We start from the raw sequence: 19,343 nt of genomic DNA, 5'->3' as shown, positions 1-19,343 counted from the left end.
AAACTTTTATTCATCTTAATTTTTCCCTGAAACGCTCTTTTAATTGTCTTTAAAGAGCCAAACCAGAACTTATTATGAAAAAAATACTGAAAATGTTATGTTTAAAATAATTGTAAACATGACTTCATAGAAATATATATGAAATTATTATTTTTAACTTGGTACATTATGTTACAATGAATGAGTCGGTCAGAATTATCCATACGAACAACAGAAAGTTACAGGAGAAGCTGAGTGTGTCTTCATAATATAAAAGCAACATAGAGCAAAGAGAAAATAATCCAGGTGATCTGTTATGCAAGAAAGACAGACTTTGCAGTCACAAACAAACAGCAGTCTACCTGTTGGAGGTCCAAAGTAATGGTCACATAATGATATTCAATTCCATTCTGGATACTAGGGCTTTGCCACCAAGTGTTCTTGCCATCAATTGCATTTGTTATTGGATGTCGTTCTGTTAGAACAGCAGAAATACATAAACATATTTCAAAATTATTAGGCGATTTAAATTATTTTAGATTTAAAAATCTAGATTTTAATACAATTACAGAACTAATGAGGCAGCGCTTCAAACTAAAGAACAGGAAATTAATTTTTCTTTTACTCTTGAGGCACAGTCATGCTTATTATTACTGGAATACTCATTTAATATTAGTTGTTTGGTTTTGGTTAGGATCACAAGAAGGTGATTCCAAACACCTGAATGCACTTGGAGGCTCTCCTGATTCTACAGAAATGTAGGCTTCTAGATCAAGTGAACACTTCCTGCAGTCTTCTGAAGCTTCAAGTACTGTAATGTCTTGTGTAATGTTGCAATGTAAATGTTGCAACGGAAACGACAAATCAGGAACCAGACGTATGGTTTGCAAGGAAAGCAGAGATTAAAGTTATACTGGTACTTGCATTTCTAATACATTTTAAGCACACAGGGAAATAATTCAGAAATCATTAAAGAGGAAATGATTCAGAAATCATTACAGAATATAATTTTCAACTGGAAAACTGTCTGACTCACATGTAGGCATATAAAGAAGGTTTGCTTGGTTATAATCCACATCGAATTCCATGACAGGTTACTTTTCATGTCTATATTTACTCTGCTGCAGTGTCCCAAATGAATCCCAAATAACAGAGTTGAATTCTTCTTAGAATTCAAGATTTTCTAAATTATTGAAGTTTGCTTATACAGTATTTTAATGTTATTTAGATTGAGAAAAATCATACTCAACATTTCCAGGTTACTTTTTGTGGTCAATGAGCGTGTGTCTTCTATACAAAGTGGAGAATAAGGTAACCTCAATTTTAAAAGGTACAAGGATGTATATTTTAAGTCCCTAACTGCCTACAGTTTGTACATTATGGGAAAAATAACCCAAAGGAAATTCAAATACAGTAGGTTTCTTCCATGCAAGTTCTGCCTGCAAGAGCATAACAAGATAAGAGAAATCCTACCCCTCTCATTAAGGATGCCTTTCTAAACTGACAGGTTTTCTTGATATGAAACTGGAATATGCTTCATTAGTAGCTAGTCCTAGAATTACAAATAATTAATTCATGAATTGATTCATTTACTTGTTATTTTAATTATTACTTAAACCAACCAGCCAGATTGATAGTCTTTGTGGCTCTGTTTTTTTGCTACATCAGCCGCCTGTGGAGGACAGGAGTCCTAGCTCATTAAGGAAATCCAGAATGTCTCAACACATTTAAAGATACAATTAAAGTGCTTTGTGATGTGAGGGAAGGCATAAATCCTCAAAATTGAAAATGCCAAAAATTTCATTTAAATATCAGATTATTCAGTGGCATTAGTAGGCACCAACATTTGCAAGATAGAATGCTGGTGCTACAAGGGATGTTATTAGTAGCTTTATCATTATACTGAAGAGAAAAGCAAAACACACCCGTGCTTTACATGTTGTCAGTTCCCTCAGCTCTGATCATTTTCACAAACCTTGGCTTTCAACGAGTGCCAGCAAAAATCACCTATAAAACAAACTCAGAGCTCCTTGGTGACTGTGACAGAAGCTGTCTAATTGGAATATTTGATGTAAGTCTCTTCAGGTGAAATTGATATAAAGGTAAATCATGAGAAGGAGGGTTGAGAGATGAACCAACAATTAACTGTAATCACCATTATGAAAGTTTAATCATAATTCATGTGAAAACACTGATTAATTGCCGCTATGTTTTGCCTATTTAAAAGGTAAGGGAAAATAATACAATATTTGTAAAAATGAACTGGATAGCAAATGCAGTTCAAGGGCCAATCTCTCTGATGGATGGCAAGGAGGAGAACTTACAGAGTGAGCCCATCAAACTGTGCTCTTTAATTTGGGCTCACGTGATTAACCAGGGAATTTGTGTTCATTTCCTACTACAGTAATTAAGGGGAGGCACTCCAGACTTGCACATTCCAGGGGGATCATTTAAAGTCTGGTTACATTACATGGTTCTTCTATTAATGAGCCATCTCTGTTTAAATAAGTCACTTCCTCCTGCCAAATGAACATTTAAAAACCTTAAAATGAGATGTGGTTGGCAACAAAAGACCAGACATTATGAAGCTGGGCAGATTCAAGTTTTTAAGAGAGTAGGAGTGAGGGGAAACACAGATATAAATCATTCAGATGGGGTTTATATATATATATACAGATACACACATATGTATGTCTGTGTATATACATACATTAGTGTACACTATCTGACAGCATATGCAGGACATGGGAACAAAGCAATCCAGCTCTAGTTTAGGTTTGTTTTTTGAATTAAACAAACTTGATATAGAAAATAAACTCATATGATGTGCATGCATTTCTAAACACCCATCTATAAAGAAATGAAAGAATCTATTGCACAGTGTTTCTGCCAGTTGGAATGGTTCCAAAAACCCCCGAGATCATCTCTGAGTGAGACACACTACTATAATATAACATATTGCTACAAAATCATATGACCTTTCCTTAGAAGGCAGCATTTACTACAATTAAAGAAGATATAGAAACTTGGAAAACTATATTGGGAAAAAAAAAATAGTTTACAACTGTGTTCAGACAAATGAAGTAGTTTGTACTGGGGCAATTACAATTAGCTTCACGAATACAAGGTGGGGAGCAAATGGCTGTGTACCCATTTAGCAGGAAAGTATCTGGGGATTATAATGGACAGCTAGCTATATATCTCTCTCAGTGGTGTCACACCATTAAAAAGGGGAAATATCTAAGTAAAACATGTAAACAGGAACATATTCTGTCCATTCTGAAGCAAACCTGCATCTCTATGCAGTGCTGGTAGAAGCGCAGGTGAATTTTAATAAAGATGAAAACCTCTAGAGAGAACTCAGAGAACTGCAATTTGCACAGTTAGAGTTCTAGAAAATACAACCTATGAGGAGAATGAAGGAAAAGAGATAGTTTGGTGTAGAAACTAGATAGAACAATACCATCAACCCTCAATTAAGTAAAATACTTTTGTAAAGAAAAAGGGAATAATCCATTCCCTGTATTGACTGAAGTTAGGAAAAATGTTACATGAATTCCTGCAAGGAAAATGCAGATTAGCTATTAGGAAAAGACTTTGGAGTGAGTAAAGTAACTCTATGAAGGGCGGCCCTGGAAGGAGATTTCTAAAGAGAAGCTAAACAAGTTTCTGTCTGAAAAGCTACATAGACAGCTCATCTAGAACTAGCAGATAAATTAAATGTCTTTTTTTTTTTCTGTGGCTTTAAGCACATGCTTAAATGTGCTGTGTCATGAGGTGTAAATATATCTGAGCTAGATTTTAGAGGGAAACAACTGGAAAGAAAGAGAGCCTCTATGGCTCTGCTTCTTCCAAAATTTTAGGTATTGCATTAAAAGCTGTCTCAAGTTTATCAACACCCTTTACCAACTACAGTGCCAATATACTCACAAAAATCTAACAACGTTAACGCTATTCATGTTTTTCACTGCAAGTTCAAATGGAATTAAACTTGTATGATTTGACTAAGAAATTTTCTTAGTTCTAATCTTCCCAACTGTATAGAAATATGAATCTCTGGAAGCAAATAGTAACAAATCTATACTCAAAAACTGATTTTGCTTCCGGGTAGTCTTTAAGAAAGCAGTGTTAGCAAAGATCAATTTTAATATGAAAAAATAAACAATTAAACTAAGCAGCGCTCCATTATCTTATACTACTTATGCTGGCTCAGTTAAACTGAATTAACATCAAACGAAGAAGAAAAATATCCCAGAACACAATGAAATAAAACTGGAGTTGGCCCTCAACTGAAATTTCAGATGATGCTTCGTGTGGTGGGTTAACCTTGGCTGGATGCCAGGTGCCCACCAAAGCCGCTGTATTGCTCCCCTCCTCACCTGGACAGAGGAGAGAAAATATAACAAAAGGCTCATGGGTTGGGATACGGACAGAAGGAGATTATTCACCAATTACCGTCACAGGCAAAACAGACTCAACTTGGGGTAATTAACTGAATTTATTGCCACTCAAAACCAGAGGAGGGTGACGAGAAATAAAAACTAAATCTTATAACACCTTCCTCCTATCCCTTTTTTCTTCCTGGGTTCAACTTCATTCTGTGATTCTCTACCTCCATCCCCAAGCAGCACAGGGGGACAGGGAATGGGGGTTGTGGTCAGGTCATCACATGTCATCTCTGCTGCTCCTTCCTCCTCAGGGTGAGGACTCCTCACAATCTTCCCCTGCTCCAGCATGGGGCCCATCCCACAAGAGACAGCTCTCCATGAATTTCTCTAATGTGGGTTCTTCCCACAGGCTGCAGTTCTTCACAAACAGCTCCAGCGTGGGTCCCTTCCACAGGGTGCAGACCTTCAGGGACAGACTGCTCCAGCATGGGTCCCCCACAGAGTCACAAGTCCTGCCAGCAAACCTGCTCCAGCCTGGGCTCCTCTCTCCATGGGGCCACAGGTCCTGCCAGGAGCCTGCTCCAGTGTGGGCTCTCCCCAGCATCACACCCTTCTTTGGGCATCCACCTGCTCCAGTGTGGGGTCCTCCCTGGGCTGCAGGTGGATCTCTGCTCCACCATGGACCTCCATGGGCTGCAGCGGGACAGCCGGCCTCACCACGGCTGCACCACGGGTTGCAGGGGAATGTCTGCTCTGACGCCTGCAGCACCTCCTGCCCTCCTCCTTCACTGACCTTGGTGTCTGCAGTGCTGTGTCTCTCACATATTCTCACTCCTTTCTTCTGGCTGCTGCTGGTGGTGCACAATTTCCCCCCACTTCCTAACTACGTTATCCCAGAGGTACTACCACTGTTGCTGATGGGCTCGGCCTTGGCCAGCAGTAAGTCTGTCTTTGTCACCAACTCTATCGGACATGAGAGAAGCTTCTAGCAGCTTCTCACAGAAGCCACCCCTGTAGCCCTCCCACTACCAAAACCTTGCCATGCAAACCCAATACACTTAGATTGTCCAAAATGTTCAAATTCTACATGTAAATATGCAGGTAAAAGTCATCTGGTTTTCATTCATGGTCAGTATATATCAAGGGAATACAACAACAGCTGCACGTAATTAATTTTCCTAAAGCTTAATTTAGGTGCTCCACTTTAATCTGAGTTAGAAAATTCAGTTCGAGGAGTACACATAACAGATAGAGATCTTGAAATATCAATGGAAGAGATAGGTAACCTCATTTAAGAAGAGACAGACATTTCATAGTAATTGGGCCAGTGATCTACAGTGTTGTTTGTCAAGTATCTACAATATTTGGAAAAAAAATATTTTTAAAGGAACAAAATGAAAGTGGCACACGTACGATGGGGAACCCTGCTCCTTTGATCACAAATACGGCACTGAGGATTCCTTGCAGGCTGTCCAGGCACATGTTCAACAAGTTTGCAGTACATTTCCCGACCCTTTTCTCCACAGGTAGCATTGGTTGTGATGAGAGCATTAGTAGCCAGGTTCAGCACTGCAGGAAACAAACCTAAAAAAAAAAAAAAAAATCATAAACAAAAGCAACAAAGGCAAAAGCAAGGTGAATTTATCAGGACAATCATAAATGAACATAACGCCTGTTACAGCATTAAAACAAAGGCTAAGTTTTTAACAACTATGGAAATAACGAAGCACAGAAAAGCACCAACAACTCTGGGTTTGAATCTAGAATCAGAATAAAGCCATTATACTGACAGTTTCCTCCTTGTTCCCTTCTAAAATTGTAATTGGTACGTTCCAGTTATATCTTGAACAACAGCAAGACACCAAAGGAGAAAGTATGGAACCATACAAAGCATTGTGTTTTTTTTCATAATCAAATCTTATGTTCCTTCCCAATTGGACATTGAAATATTGTATGAAAATTACATATGAAAACTCTTAATTATTCTTCTTTTCTGCTTACATCTCCATGGGAAAGCTTTTCCTTCACAGACTGCATCGCTTGTATTATGCTATACTACTTTTCTGCTTATGACCTCATAGTCACCCTTGTCATCAGAGGAGCTGAGTAATTCATGCAGGAACATGAATAGCATCTGCCACGTGTAGCTTCCCTTTCCTCAAGAAGATGATAATATATACAAAATTATATCTTTTATGGCAGTACTGTTGTTAGCCTTTTCAGGTGCACACGCTGAGTGATGTATTCTAGTTCTCATTCAGCACAGTACTTAAGCACATGTCTGAGTGCTCTGCTGAACCGAGTTCTATGTAGCAGTAAGCTATAAAGATTAGAAACCATATGAAGAACAATCATTTAGCTGGGTTACTCTCCTTCCCACTAAATACTGATCAAAACCTTTGAGCCGTGGTAAAATTGAGCCATGGAGACAAAGTGATATGATATGTTGAATGTATACATTAGCCCCTCACATCAGTTTTGCATCCTCAAAAGTGTAATTTGCCATGGCTTCACGTGAAACTAAAACAACAAAAAAATCTGAGATATGGATTGGAATCATCTTCAGATTTATTTTATGATAATTCCCACTGGCCCCAAACCCACCCTTCTGCAATTCAACCAGCTTCTAACCCTATTGCATTATTATAACCTTAAAATAAGACTTTAATCAAAACTGAATCTGCAATTATTGTACACTGACGAAGCTCTCTTTGTAATGACTTTCCTTTTCCTTTTCCACAGTTGGACACCACTATTCAACTGACTCCTTTCAGTCCTTCAACTCCAGTCTCTTGCTTGCCTTTGCAATTAACCTGCTTGCTATTTAATTACCGTGCTTGGGTGGTCATGGTGCAGCTGTCCTCTGACATTGTGAGTTAGGGACTCTCACACTTACTTTAAAACCATGTTAAACATCTTGCTTGAACATGGCAACCCATTAGTTACTAATCTGTCCAATTTGTATAGTCAATCAATAGTTGAGATTTTACTGATTGTGTAGCTTGCTTCTTCTGTATTGATTACAGCTAATTTTCATCCTGTTTTAAAATCTATACAGTATTTTTATTCGATGCATTCAGTGATATTTGCTGCCTTCTACAATGAGGGTACCTGATAAGAATCTATGTAAGCATTAGTAGAGTAGATGAATTAATAGCTGTGGAACTTCCTATGTTGACTTACAGCCTCATTATTCTCTTTTTAGTCTTTACCAAGTTAATAGTGTAAAAGCTAGTTATCATTTAGTCTTAACACAGAATCTGGCATTTGGTTTGGAGTTAAGTATTCTATTCCCTCAAAAGTGAACCCCATAAAAAGGATAGAACGATCCTATATGCAAGGAATTGCAGTACATGGCATCAGGAGAATAAATCCTTCAAAAACCAGTGGAACAGCTGAAAAAGAACAGCCAAAAAGCCTCCAGAGTCCATGGAAGAAGCATTAAGTAAATGAAGAGTACTTAAGGAACTCATGAATTAGAACATAATATCACTCTCAGATAACCTCTTTTATGTACAGTGCAGCTTAGGGTAAAACTGCTACAAAACCTTGCCCATAATCAGTACAAACACAGGCACCGAAACCAGTATCAGGCGTCCCACTGAAAAGATCACATCAAGATCCAGAGCCGCTGAGAGAAGCGCACCACATCGCATTCCCTGCGGGCTCACAGGCGCAGATTCGACAGGCAGAGAGCAAGAGAAGCACAAAGTGCTCCCACACTGCACCCAGCACTTAGTGTTTCACATTAATTCGTTCTCCAGCCCTGGAATTTTAACAAGTTAAAAATTACAATTAATTACTACATATTTGAACTTTTTTTGACTCATCTTTTTCTGTGAGGAGCAGGGAACTGGACTTGATGATCCTTATGGGTCCCTTGCAGCTCGAGATATTCTATGATCCTATGATGCTGCTTTGTGTAGCCCAAAATAAGGCTTTGCTTTTAAAGAACGTTTGATGTTGAAGCCTGATGGAATGGAGGAAGCAGTACTATTCATATTGCTTTCTAGCAATTAATATATAGAGTACTTTCACAACATAGGCAGGAGATTCTAGCAATAAAGAAGATGAAAGCATTGTCTTGAATCCTTTAGTCAGGCTTTCTGAATATGAAATAAAAATGTGAATGTTTGTGATGCTAGTATATACTGTTTACCCTTTCTAAGATTCCCATCTATCCAACCATAAATTCCCAGGGAAAGAGGCAAGAGAGCTCAAGACACCACAGTTCATTTTTTTAGAGAATTTTGCCTTATTTTTCATGATGATAATCACGCAGAAGAAATATTTTAAATTGATGTACTAGTTCTGTGCATCTTAAAATTCAACCTCTCATAAAACTATAAAGTTTATTTAGTTATCAATCCCACCTTGAATTCTATGGGCGTCCTGCTATGAAATACTTCCAAAAACATTATCTGCTATAATTACAGACAGCTCTTCTTTCTTTATTGCCAAACACCTTTAGAAATCATTTGCTCCAGTGTGAAGACTGGGTAAAATGCCTCTGAGTCAGAAACACATTATCCTTATTTTGTGTAGCTCAAGTGCAAGCAGAGAAATTCTACTCCCTTCAACTGCCAGGTATATCAATCTTTTCCCTCCTTTGTGTCACTAACAAAAATGGATTAGCATTCATTTCTACCTGTTAAAAATACCAAAATTTTAGCAATTGCACAGAGGAAACAGGTAGAAAAGACTGGCTTCTAATTAGGCAGTGGTTTCAGCAGCTTGAGTTCAATTTCTGGTTTTCAACAGATTTCTGTGGCATGAAGAGAAAAAAATACAGTTTCAGATTCTCACCTATGAAATGGGCATGGTCATCTTTCTGCTTTCCACTTGAGTCTTTAAGCATGGAACATATTCCATGGAGTTTTTAGAGCATAGAAGCCTGATAGACTGTTTAGTGTTGACAGGCGATTAAACTATGAAAGGAAAATTCTTTAAAGTGGTGTACCACGCAAGGGTAATCAAGAAAACTGCTCAACTCTCTACAGAATTAGTGATGATAAGCTTAGCACATATTGTCAACAGAAACAGTTTTAGAAAAAAAAAAAAGGTAAAAATTAAAAGCAGCGAATCAGCAGGAGTAGCTGGTTTTTGCCTACAAACTCCAATGTACTCAAGTTCTACACTGCCACTGTTCTAGTTAAGTGGGGTGTGCTACCAAAGTGCTGACTATATTATCAGTTTTTTTAATTATTCCTGTATCAAAGCAGAACTGAATATCTATCTTAAAGACAATAATAGAGGATGCTTGGAATCAGAGGTCTCATGAGCCATCCTTTATCAATGTTAGAGTTCTTTGTGAACATTGGCAAGCATATAGGTATGAGTGATTCACTGAGTTTATATTTAGATTAAAAAACAGATTTTGACACAATTCTGCAAAAGCCATTAAAGGAACTAGGCTATGATGACATAGAAGGGACCTCTCATGAGATAATAGCAACAACAAAAAAGGAAAATGGTGAACAATACTGGAAAAACATAGCAATCTTTGCTGAATCCTGTTTTGTTCAACAGTTACATAAGTAACTTAGAAAAGAGGATTAAAAGTAAGATGACAGTTTATTGATGACAGAAATTAATCAGGATAATAAAAATAATGAAAGACCACAAAGAGTGGTAGAAAAATTTCACAGTATAATGTGTCTAGGCAATAAAATGGCAGATGAAATTGAGGATTGGAAATTAATACATATCACCCCTGAAAGATTTATTATGGATATTTCAATGAAAATATTAGTTTGAGGAATAGAAACAAAATTGTCAAATAAATTTATCTGTAATGACAACTCAAATACTGTATGATATTCCTTGTCTCTCATCTCTAAAAGGACATGGTAAAACTAAAACAGATAAAGCAAAGTGTGACAGGACCACAGCTGTGGATCAACTTCTGAATGTCGACATTCATAGGTTGTGAGTTTTCTACTGAGAAAAGAACTGAATGGGAGATGTATAAAATGATATAGCTGTATTTAAAAACATAAATGGGTTTAGCAAGTGAACATTTGGAAGTAAACGTGATAAGTTTAGTTACCCTTCTACCACAAATTGGGGGTGCTGAGTCAACTTATCATGCAAATTTGTCTTCATTGATTAGGATTTTTTTTGTCTGTTTATAAATGGAACTGCTTTTCAGTATGATAGAAATTAGTATCTAGAAAACATTAATAAATTCTATATTTTTTTAATTCCAAAAGCAGGAATGGATTAAAAACCAATTAGATTAATACATGTAACATGGGTTCGCCTGGTGCTATTAAACATGAAGGGCTTGGTGTTCAACTGTCAGTTCAGAAATCACTGGCTGTTGCAGGGTTTTATCCTGGGAGGCATCACTGTTATCATTCTCCTCTTTCACATTTTTCCTCACTATTGCTTCTAACACATACCTGTAGTAGTTTCTTACTAAGGGTGGTAGCACATATAGCCCTACATGAAGGTCCACCCAAAATGGAATAGAAATTGTAAACTTAATTTTGTGTGGCGTTGCTAATGAAATCATGACATTTTTGCCAGTATTATTTTTTACCACCAGCCATTGACCTCTATACTGCCTCTCATTATTATCTTGCACCCACAAAGGTCTTATTAATGGTTATTTATTCTACAGATCCTCAGAACATTCTCTGAGATTGGTGATTTCTTTACGGTTTTCTGCACAGCAGTACTACCTGATTTTCTTATGTTTTCCTAATCTCATTGCATAAAAGAAACTAACGGCCCAGCTTCACACGTTTTCTTTTACGTGCTTTTCACATTTCCTCACTAACCTCCAGCTCATAAAAGCTCAATGAGTACCAGTGGAATACAACCCACCAATCTGATGCCTGGCATCCTGCCCTATTTTGTCATGCCCTGTTACCTACTTCTCTGCCAAACTGACAGATTTTCCACATGCTTCATTGCAATGGTTGAGATCAGCAGAAGCACATGAGCTACACAAGTAGCAGGTACAAGACATTTTCATAAAGCCTGTCAGCTGTTGAATTCAGTCTCACTCTCTCCTCCCAAATAGCACAACTTGATTGACCTTCAGAGCACTCTGCAAGACCTAGCTATTTCCTGAGCTGAGAGAGGATGGAGGGATTCTAGTGGGAAATCAAATATATTATCTGCAGCTGCTGAATGGTGATTACAGGTTCATTATGAAGTGGGGACAGTCACTGGGGTAACCCACTTTTGAAATATGTGAAGGAGCAACTACAGCAAAGGAGGGGTACTGAAAATAGATACCAATGTAAACAAAATAATTACCTTGTACATTAGTCTTCCTGCCATTTACCAGTCCTGACAGCTATGTTTTTCTTCCTTTCACATAACCCACGGAGAGTTGCAAATACAGTTTCAATCACATCAGGATCCTACATCTACAGAGCAACTGGTGGGATACATCTCAATAGAATGACACTCCAGCATTACAATGGAAGCAGGAATCACAGGGGAAGAACCAAGATCAAGATTATAACCTGTGTTAGGCTTCTGCTACTGCATGGAGGAAGCGGCAGCCACCTTGAGCGAGAACAAAAGAAACACCAATTAGTGACAGGAGATGGAAGACAGCAGCAGAGATCTTCACGTGGAGATGAAGGAAGGAACTGGCTACCTGAGTGGGGGAGACTGGGAGAGATGAAAAATAGAAGCAGAAAGACCACTGCAATTACACACTGAAAGAAGGGTCTGTAACCTTTCTTCCTGACAGAAAATGGTTGGTACACACCTTTTGCATTCAGTATTATTCAATGTCTAGATTGTAATTACAGAGCTATAAGATCGGTGCCCTATTTTACTGAGGGTAAAATTAATGTAAATAATCACAGTCCCTGCATGCATAATCAAAGTGTTAACTTTAAAAAAAAAATCATTTTTGTTATTTAATAGTATTTTTAAAATACTTCCAAGATAGAAGACAAACTTTGGTTTACCAACTCTGGGATTTCTTTGTGTCTTATTAAAGCATTAGAACAGAGAAAATGTTTTCCTCCCAAAAAAGACAGCTCTGTTAAGACCTGCATATTCCTCTTCTCTCTTCTAAACAGACCAATATTTGGCACTGTATATTTCCTTCAATCTTCTCAAAATATCCCTAGTCTCTTCAAAGAAGCAAATAAAACAGCCTGCCTAAATATGTCTAACTTTTCAAGCCAATCTTCCTCGTCTATAGAGCACTTTGAAATGTTCGTGCAGTCAAGCAGAGCTGTTTGCCGCTGAATTTGTACTAAAAAGACAAAAGAGAATATGTCAATTTCAGATGTTCTCAGAAGTGTCACTGGAAAAAGCAAGACTTTGCTGCTGCAGCGCAGAGCCCTGCGAGGCTGTGGGAACACAGTGGGGAGAAAAAACTGGGACAAAACAAAACAAAATGTTGCAGCACAGAATAGCTTCCAGCTGTGCACCACAGGGAATAACTTAATGCACTCTACCCACAATGTAGATGAAGAGTTTTATACAACTGGAAAATAAGCCCAATTTGAAGAAATAGCTGTCCAGACACAACAGAGCTTGCAGTCTGAAAAAAATTGACACTGAGCCCATTTGTCCAGAAGAAAACAAAATCGGAAAACAAATATTTCAGTCCCCGTTTATGTTAGTTGCCCTAGACCATTGTACTGTTAGGTAGTCATCCTTCTTTTCCTTCCAAAGGAAGTGGAAATGTAGTTTTCAATGTTTGATAGTAGATATGGCTCGCTTTTACTTTCAGGTAATTTCTTTCTTTGTACTGAGTAACATTACATGCATTCAGCTGCACATTTAACTTCAACACAAAAGACATAGTATAAAACTGTCACAGAGGCACCCCAAAATAAGTTTAGGCGGACAACAAGGTCCAAAACAAACTTTATTCTGGCCGGAAAAGTACCGCCGATAAACCGATTAGAAACGGGGTTTATACAATTAGTTAGCACTCCGATAACATAAGATACAGGTTCGGATATTAGGTTAGGAGATTATTTGGGGTGTAGCGAAATAAGGATAATGAGGATCCACGGCGTGCATATATGCACTCACAAAAAACCAAACCAGAGCCCTCTCTGCTCCGTTTTGCCCATAAGAGATAAACAGTAGCCTACTGCGGCCAGGACTTACGCTTGCCTGCCCCAGGCAAGGAATTTACACTCGTCTGTCCCAGACAAGGAATTTACACACACCTACCAGGCGAGGTCTTATTAAAGCATATATTCAGTAATTTATCACTCACCCACATGCAGAGGTGAGGCGCTCCCCATCCCGGGAAGTTACCTCAGACGGCTTTCTCCATCTAAGGGGAGGGACTCCGGCAGCATGGCACACCCGCAGCTCCGAGGAGACCACACAAAGGGAGTCTCCGGTGGGAACCCCATTTATGGTCTGATCAGGTCTGGCTGTGGGCATTCCAGAAGCTTCTCGGCTTCTCCGGGCTGTGCGCGCTCTCGGCCCCTCCTCTGCTGACGACCCTGCCCACCGACTCTGGGTCTCCACAAAGAGCCATCAGCTGCCCCATTGAAGGCCTCAGTTCTGAGAGAGGGATGTGCAACTACCACACCAGTTCTCATGGTGTGAAGGGGGGAAGTGCAACTGCCAACACAAAAACCCTAACCTGAAGCAGCCTGATAGTAAAGCTAACTATAATCCTTACAAAATAACAGGCATCTGAAAGAGCGTATATTGATATCTAGTAATATTACCTTGCCTCTCCACAGCTTACAGCATTGAAAATCTGTAGGGACTTTGCTGATTTTAATAGCAAAACCCAATCAGTTTTACAGATTGGGAGACTGAGTGAAAAAATTTCTATTGGCTTACCCCACTATTGTATTATGTAAGCATTCTTCCAGCTTTGTAATTAATTTTCTTTTTCCTAGCGCTGTCACAGAAGGTTGTTTTTCACAGCAGAACAGGAAAAATACAGGTGAAGATGAAATCCTGTCTCCCTGACACCCATGGCAGAACTCCCACTGAACCAAAAATCTAAAGCACAAAATTTAATGGGCATCTCATTTTCAAAGGTATTAATATGCTCAATTTGCATCAGGCACACACTGATTTTCAAATATATGTCTGTATTCTGGCACAAATTTCAAAGTGCAAAATCCTGGTTGTACAAATACTGTATCTGTAGAAGGAGTGCACTATGCATGAAGAAGCAAGCAGCACTCTCTACAGTTATTTCCTTGTGTTTATTAGCCGCATGACCTTCATTAAAACCTTTGCAATGCAGTAGTATGGTCCTGGTAGGCCAAGCAGGCCTAACAAGAAAAAGTAAAAGGAACTTTGAGAGACAGCACTGATCTAAAACAAAGAAGAATTCTCCCAAATTGCATATATTCTGTTCTTAGATAGCACACGTCAACTTACAATGATATAGCTAAAAACATCAATTTTTAATCAGTTCCCTCATCTGAATCCCAGCGTCTCCATACTCAGAAGACACTGTAGGTTTGGTTCCCCCCACTCATGCACTTCCTCCATTTGCTAAAAGAGGATGGAGGAGAGAAAGAGACACCTGTATGATTCATCTATCCCAGATCCTTTCCACTGAAGGAGGGGGAAAAATGACACCCAGGTCCTTCTCTGCAAAGCTGCTTTCTAGCCATTTGGTCCTAGTCTGTACTGCTGCATGGGGATGTTCTTCCCCAGGAGGTAGTGTGGGACTTTGCACTTGCCTCTGTTGAACTTCATGAGGTTCTTGTTTAGTCCACTTCTCCAGCCTGCCAAAGTCCCTCTAGATAGCAGCACGGTCTTCTCGTGTATCAGCCACTCTGTTCAATTTTGTATTGCCTTGAGGGTGCACTCTGACCCATCATCCAGGTCATTATGGAATATACAGTTATACAGTATTTGACCCAATAGTGACCCCTGGGGTACATCACAAGTGACCTGCCTCCACATGGACTTTGTGTCACTGACCACAACTGTCTGGGCCTATCCATTCAGTTTTCAATCTGCCGTGCTGATTATCACACTTATCCACCTTGCGACTATCTAACCCATATTTCATCAGCTTTTCTATGAAGATACGTGGACATAGCATCAAAAGCCTTAATAAAAACTAACATAAATAACATTCACTCTTCTCCCCTCATCTAGCAAGCCAGCCACCTCGTTGTAGAAGGCTGTCAGGTAGGCAAAGCACAATTTCCCCTCCATAAATCCATGCTGGTTTTAAGACCAACATTTTAGCTACGTGTACCATTTATGTTTACCATTTTACATGCATGTGTTACTTAAACCCAAGCTACATAATACCCTACTAAAATGAGAACCAACTTGCTCTCCTCAGATAATATTGTAAGGCCTTCCACCTTTGATTTGTTCAATTTCAATGCATATAAAGCACAATTAGCAATGTCAAGGCCTTCACTGATTATCATATTGAAGGCAGAATGAAAAATGTATTTTTCACAACGCAGTCTCCCAGCTTTCCATAGAATAGAATATGTTATCTGCACTTCATTTCCATACAGTCAGTATTCTGAGGCACAAATTAGCTGATTAACTGAGAGATACTACGAAATAAATGCTTAATAAACTGCAAATTTAAATTGAATATTTCTATAGTAACACAGATTGGTGTTTCCTCTGCACTGAGTCAAGAAACTCTTCAGTTACATGTAAGACCATGAAAGAATATTTTGAACATTGTGTCAATTTTACTGCACCCTTTTGTTCTAGTATATTGAAATAGTTGCTGCATGTTACATACATTTGTTTGCCATAGGCTTCGCTACAAAAGGGCTACTAAATACATATAAGTGCTGTAATAGTGTATTTATAAATTTAGCATATTTATAAATTATATATGTAAGATATACAGATATACAAATACAACAGATGGTGCAGCTGTAGTCACAGTTGTATGTGTCTAAAATTCTTCCTGTTTCATGAAGAATATGTGCATGATTTCAGTATCTTTTTAATATATATCTTGTGAGAAAGAAGATTTAAATAATATTTAATATTATTTATTTTCTCCATGAGAAAAATAGCCCAATAATTCCCCTCCCTTACATATATTTTGTTCCTTTACTTGAACTGTGACTGAATGGGAAGATCAAATGAGGTCTGAGCAGATGGCTGTCAGCAAACCAGTGACAATGTACCATGGTTTAGAATTAGAGACAAATATGCAACCTGGTATACAGTTTCTGCTTGTTTCTTGCCAAAGACATCTGGCTTAGAATATAAGCCAGCTTGAACATCCCTACACATATTTAGTTTATCATTCCTGAAAATTAAATTATATCGGCAGCTCTTAATACTTCCCTGGTAACGCTGTGCCTATCTGTATTTGTGGAAACCCTTCTTTTCTTCTTTATAAAAGTGGACTCAGCTGTCACAGATGTCACATCTTTACATTCCATTAAAAGCCGTCAGTTCTGCATACAGATGAAGCCCTGCATGTTGCTTTAAAACTGTATGGGATGACACATCAAGGAAAGGAATCCTTCAGGTCTTTCGATTGGATTTTAACGAGCTTCAGTGGTACTACTGTCACTAGTATGATATTTGAGTGATTGAAGGTTTTAGCAATGGACTCTCAGCTGGAGAATAAACAGTTTGTTTTTCAGATATCTGAAGCAAATATACATCTCTTGGGTTTTCCTTTGGCTGGCCTCACTGTTCTGAAAGCCAGGAAAATGCTAAAAAGTGTTCAGGTCCCTCACACTGTGTATAGCAACACCTTTTTGTGCAGCTTTTTCTGATTAACAGAAGCTGGTTTCAGCCATTCTAGGTGACAGACTGCTCAGTTCATGGAGACCTTAACTTCTATACTTTTTAATTCTACATGAAGTGTCCTCTGAAGCACGAAGTTCCACATCATGTAACGAGACTTTTAGCAACAGCATTGACAAGACATAGCTGGTTGCTATCCATATAAAAATACATTTGAAATGTAATGTCTTTGTAGACTTACCAAGTTGATAACATTTACAGGGATACCTGTAAGTATTATGATAACTGGCTGTAATATTTAAAACTAATTCTAAAACTTTAGTGTTCTCTGAATCATTTACTGGCCTGGGAAAGAGAAAGGGAAGGAGGAGCACAGAAAATCAGAGCTAGATGGGTTAGAAGAGTGACAGGTTTAACTGCCTGTAACTGTATAAATCCACACCTAACAGAGCTGGCTGATAAAGGCACCTATTAATCCTTTCCAGGTAACAGTGATACACTTGATTATCCATTCCATGGAGTCTAGCTACTAAGAGGCATCGAACTGAAGAGAATGATTTCTTGATCAGTGAAAAATTGGAAGGAGGAAGGAATTTAGAACAGGTACTGAGACCTAAAGTAGGCAGGAAACAAATTTGCAGATAGGCATCAATGAAATGCAGCACTTCTTTTACTCAGATTTGGGGGATTTTGATACATGAGATGGGGCAAGTGGTGGGGCAGGAGGGGCTCCTTTTAAGGATAAGAAGGGAATAGACACAGCCTTTGTCAAGAGAGAAAGGGGAAAACCGGGACGTTTCCACAGGAAGAAAAGAGAAATAGATCCTTTTATAAGGAAAAAGGATAAAAGAACACCCAGTAAATGTCACATTTAGAGGTTTGGTGAACCCTAAATGCAGAGGAAAGTGCAATGAAGAGAACACCAGTCTTGGTGGCCTTTCTACTTTTGAAACCCACACCACCTGATGCAGGGAGGCAGGAACGTGAGGAGAGCACAAGACAACACAAGTGCCCGTGAGGGTGACACCTGGAGATGCCCGGTGTCCCTCACATCAGAGCCTGGGGTACAAAGGCAATAGGTGAAGTGGTAGCAGTAGAGCATCAAGGGATCTCAGGGGTTGAAAACAGAAAAGCAATAAGCACATTTAGCAATAAGAGGCAAAAATTTGGGTAACAAAGAAAACCCCTAAGCAGCAAGTCAAAGACTGTTTCCAAAGTGAGGAAAGATGAGGGGAAAGTTTTACACAATAAATTTGGGTGGGTACACATAATAAGCTCTGGTTACTAAGAATACAAAGACTGTAATCTTCTTATTACACGCAGTGGGGTAAATAAAGTCTCCTTCTATGAAGGATGACAGAAGCCATGACTCCAAAGTCAAAAAAAACAAAATTCTAAGGTAGACCTAGTACAACTTCTACAGGGACAGTGGGATAGATTGAGAATTTTCTTCAGGGTAATTTTCTTTGGAAAAGGCTTCCAGGTCAGTGGCCATTGCAATCAGCAATGAATAAAAAGCCTGCAGCCACATCTCTCCACTTGGAAGTTTACATTTTAAAATTTTGTTTGTATACTGTACTAGAGAAAGAGACCTCCATCCTTCTCTAGTTATTTCTCTAACTAGTTTCCTCAAAACCATCAGTTAGAAAGTAAGGTGCAAAGTTGTATCTACAAACACATCTCAGTTTTTATTACGCACGAATACAGTGTATCCTCTCCTTAAATTCCCACGCCTAATTCTGAGTCTAAGAGAACTTTTTTGACATTGCTATCATAAATCCCTAGGCTGAAATTCCTAAAAAAGTTAGCAATCAGTTCTTCTAGGATAGCCTAATAATACAAATACTGTATTTGAGCCTTATAAACATAATTATTAATTAGCCTTTCCTTTCTTTGAGGTGTTACACAAGGAGTTGAAGGAAGATTCTGCAAAGAATATACAAATTAATTCCCTCTGAAAGATTCACATTGGAAAATCTTTTCAATATGGGACCTTTTTCACAATGATATGACTACTAGGAGGTGGGAGTGTTGAAGTGTTAAGATGTTAAAGGAGAGAATAAATACTGTAAGTACATACTTAATTTAATCTACACTTAAATACGTTTCCCTGTTAAAAGTTGAGTATAAAGTAGCTATTTTAATGCAGTGACAGTAGCCTGTGTCTTGACATGGTTTGTAAACTTCAGACACTGCCTAGTGTCTTTTTCATATAACTATGATTAGGGCTGCAGACAACTCCAAATTCCACTCAGCATTAATTACCATAAAATATAACAGTTTTTCTACTCCATATATATCAACAGTTAA

General features: G+C 38.5%; 1 protein-coding gene across 5 annotated transcripts in view; it reads right to left on the bottom strand.

Moving 5' to 3' along the window:
• The window catches only part of LAMA2 (laminin subunit alpha 2), a 361,287-nt gene that overhangs the window by 268,375 nt on the left and 73,569 nt on the right, over window positions 1-19,343 (bottom strand). For 4 of the 5 annotated variants that reach the window (XM_065632757.1, XM_065632758.1, XM_065632759.1 and 1 more), the window contains exons 2-3: window positions 5,781-5,951; window positions 342-454 (exon numbers count right to left, since the gene is read on the bottom strand). In XM_065632757.1, coding sequence (XP_065488829.1) covers window positions 342-454; window positions 5,781-5,951 — 284 coding nt within the window. Of the gene's footprint in view, window positions 1-341; window positions 455-5,780; window positions 5,952-11,636; window positions 11,892-19,343 lie in introns of all 5 variants that reach the window. The other variant, XM_065632760.1, reaches the window with a different exon arrangement.

The sequence above is a fragment of the Caloenas nicobarica genome, chromosome 3 (assembly GCF_036013445.1).
Source record: "Caloenas nicobarica isolate bCalNic1 chromosome 3, bCalNic1.hap1, whole genome shotgun sequence".
In the NCBI taxonomy this organism is placed as follows: domain Eukaryota; kingdom Metazoa; phylum Chordata; class Aves; order Columbiformes; family Columbidae; genus Caloenas; species Caloenas nicobarica.
This window is presented reverse-complemented; position numbering and strand designations above follow the sequence as displayed.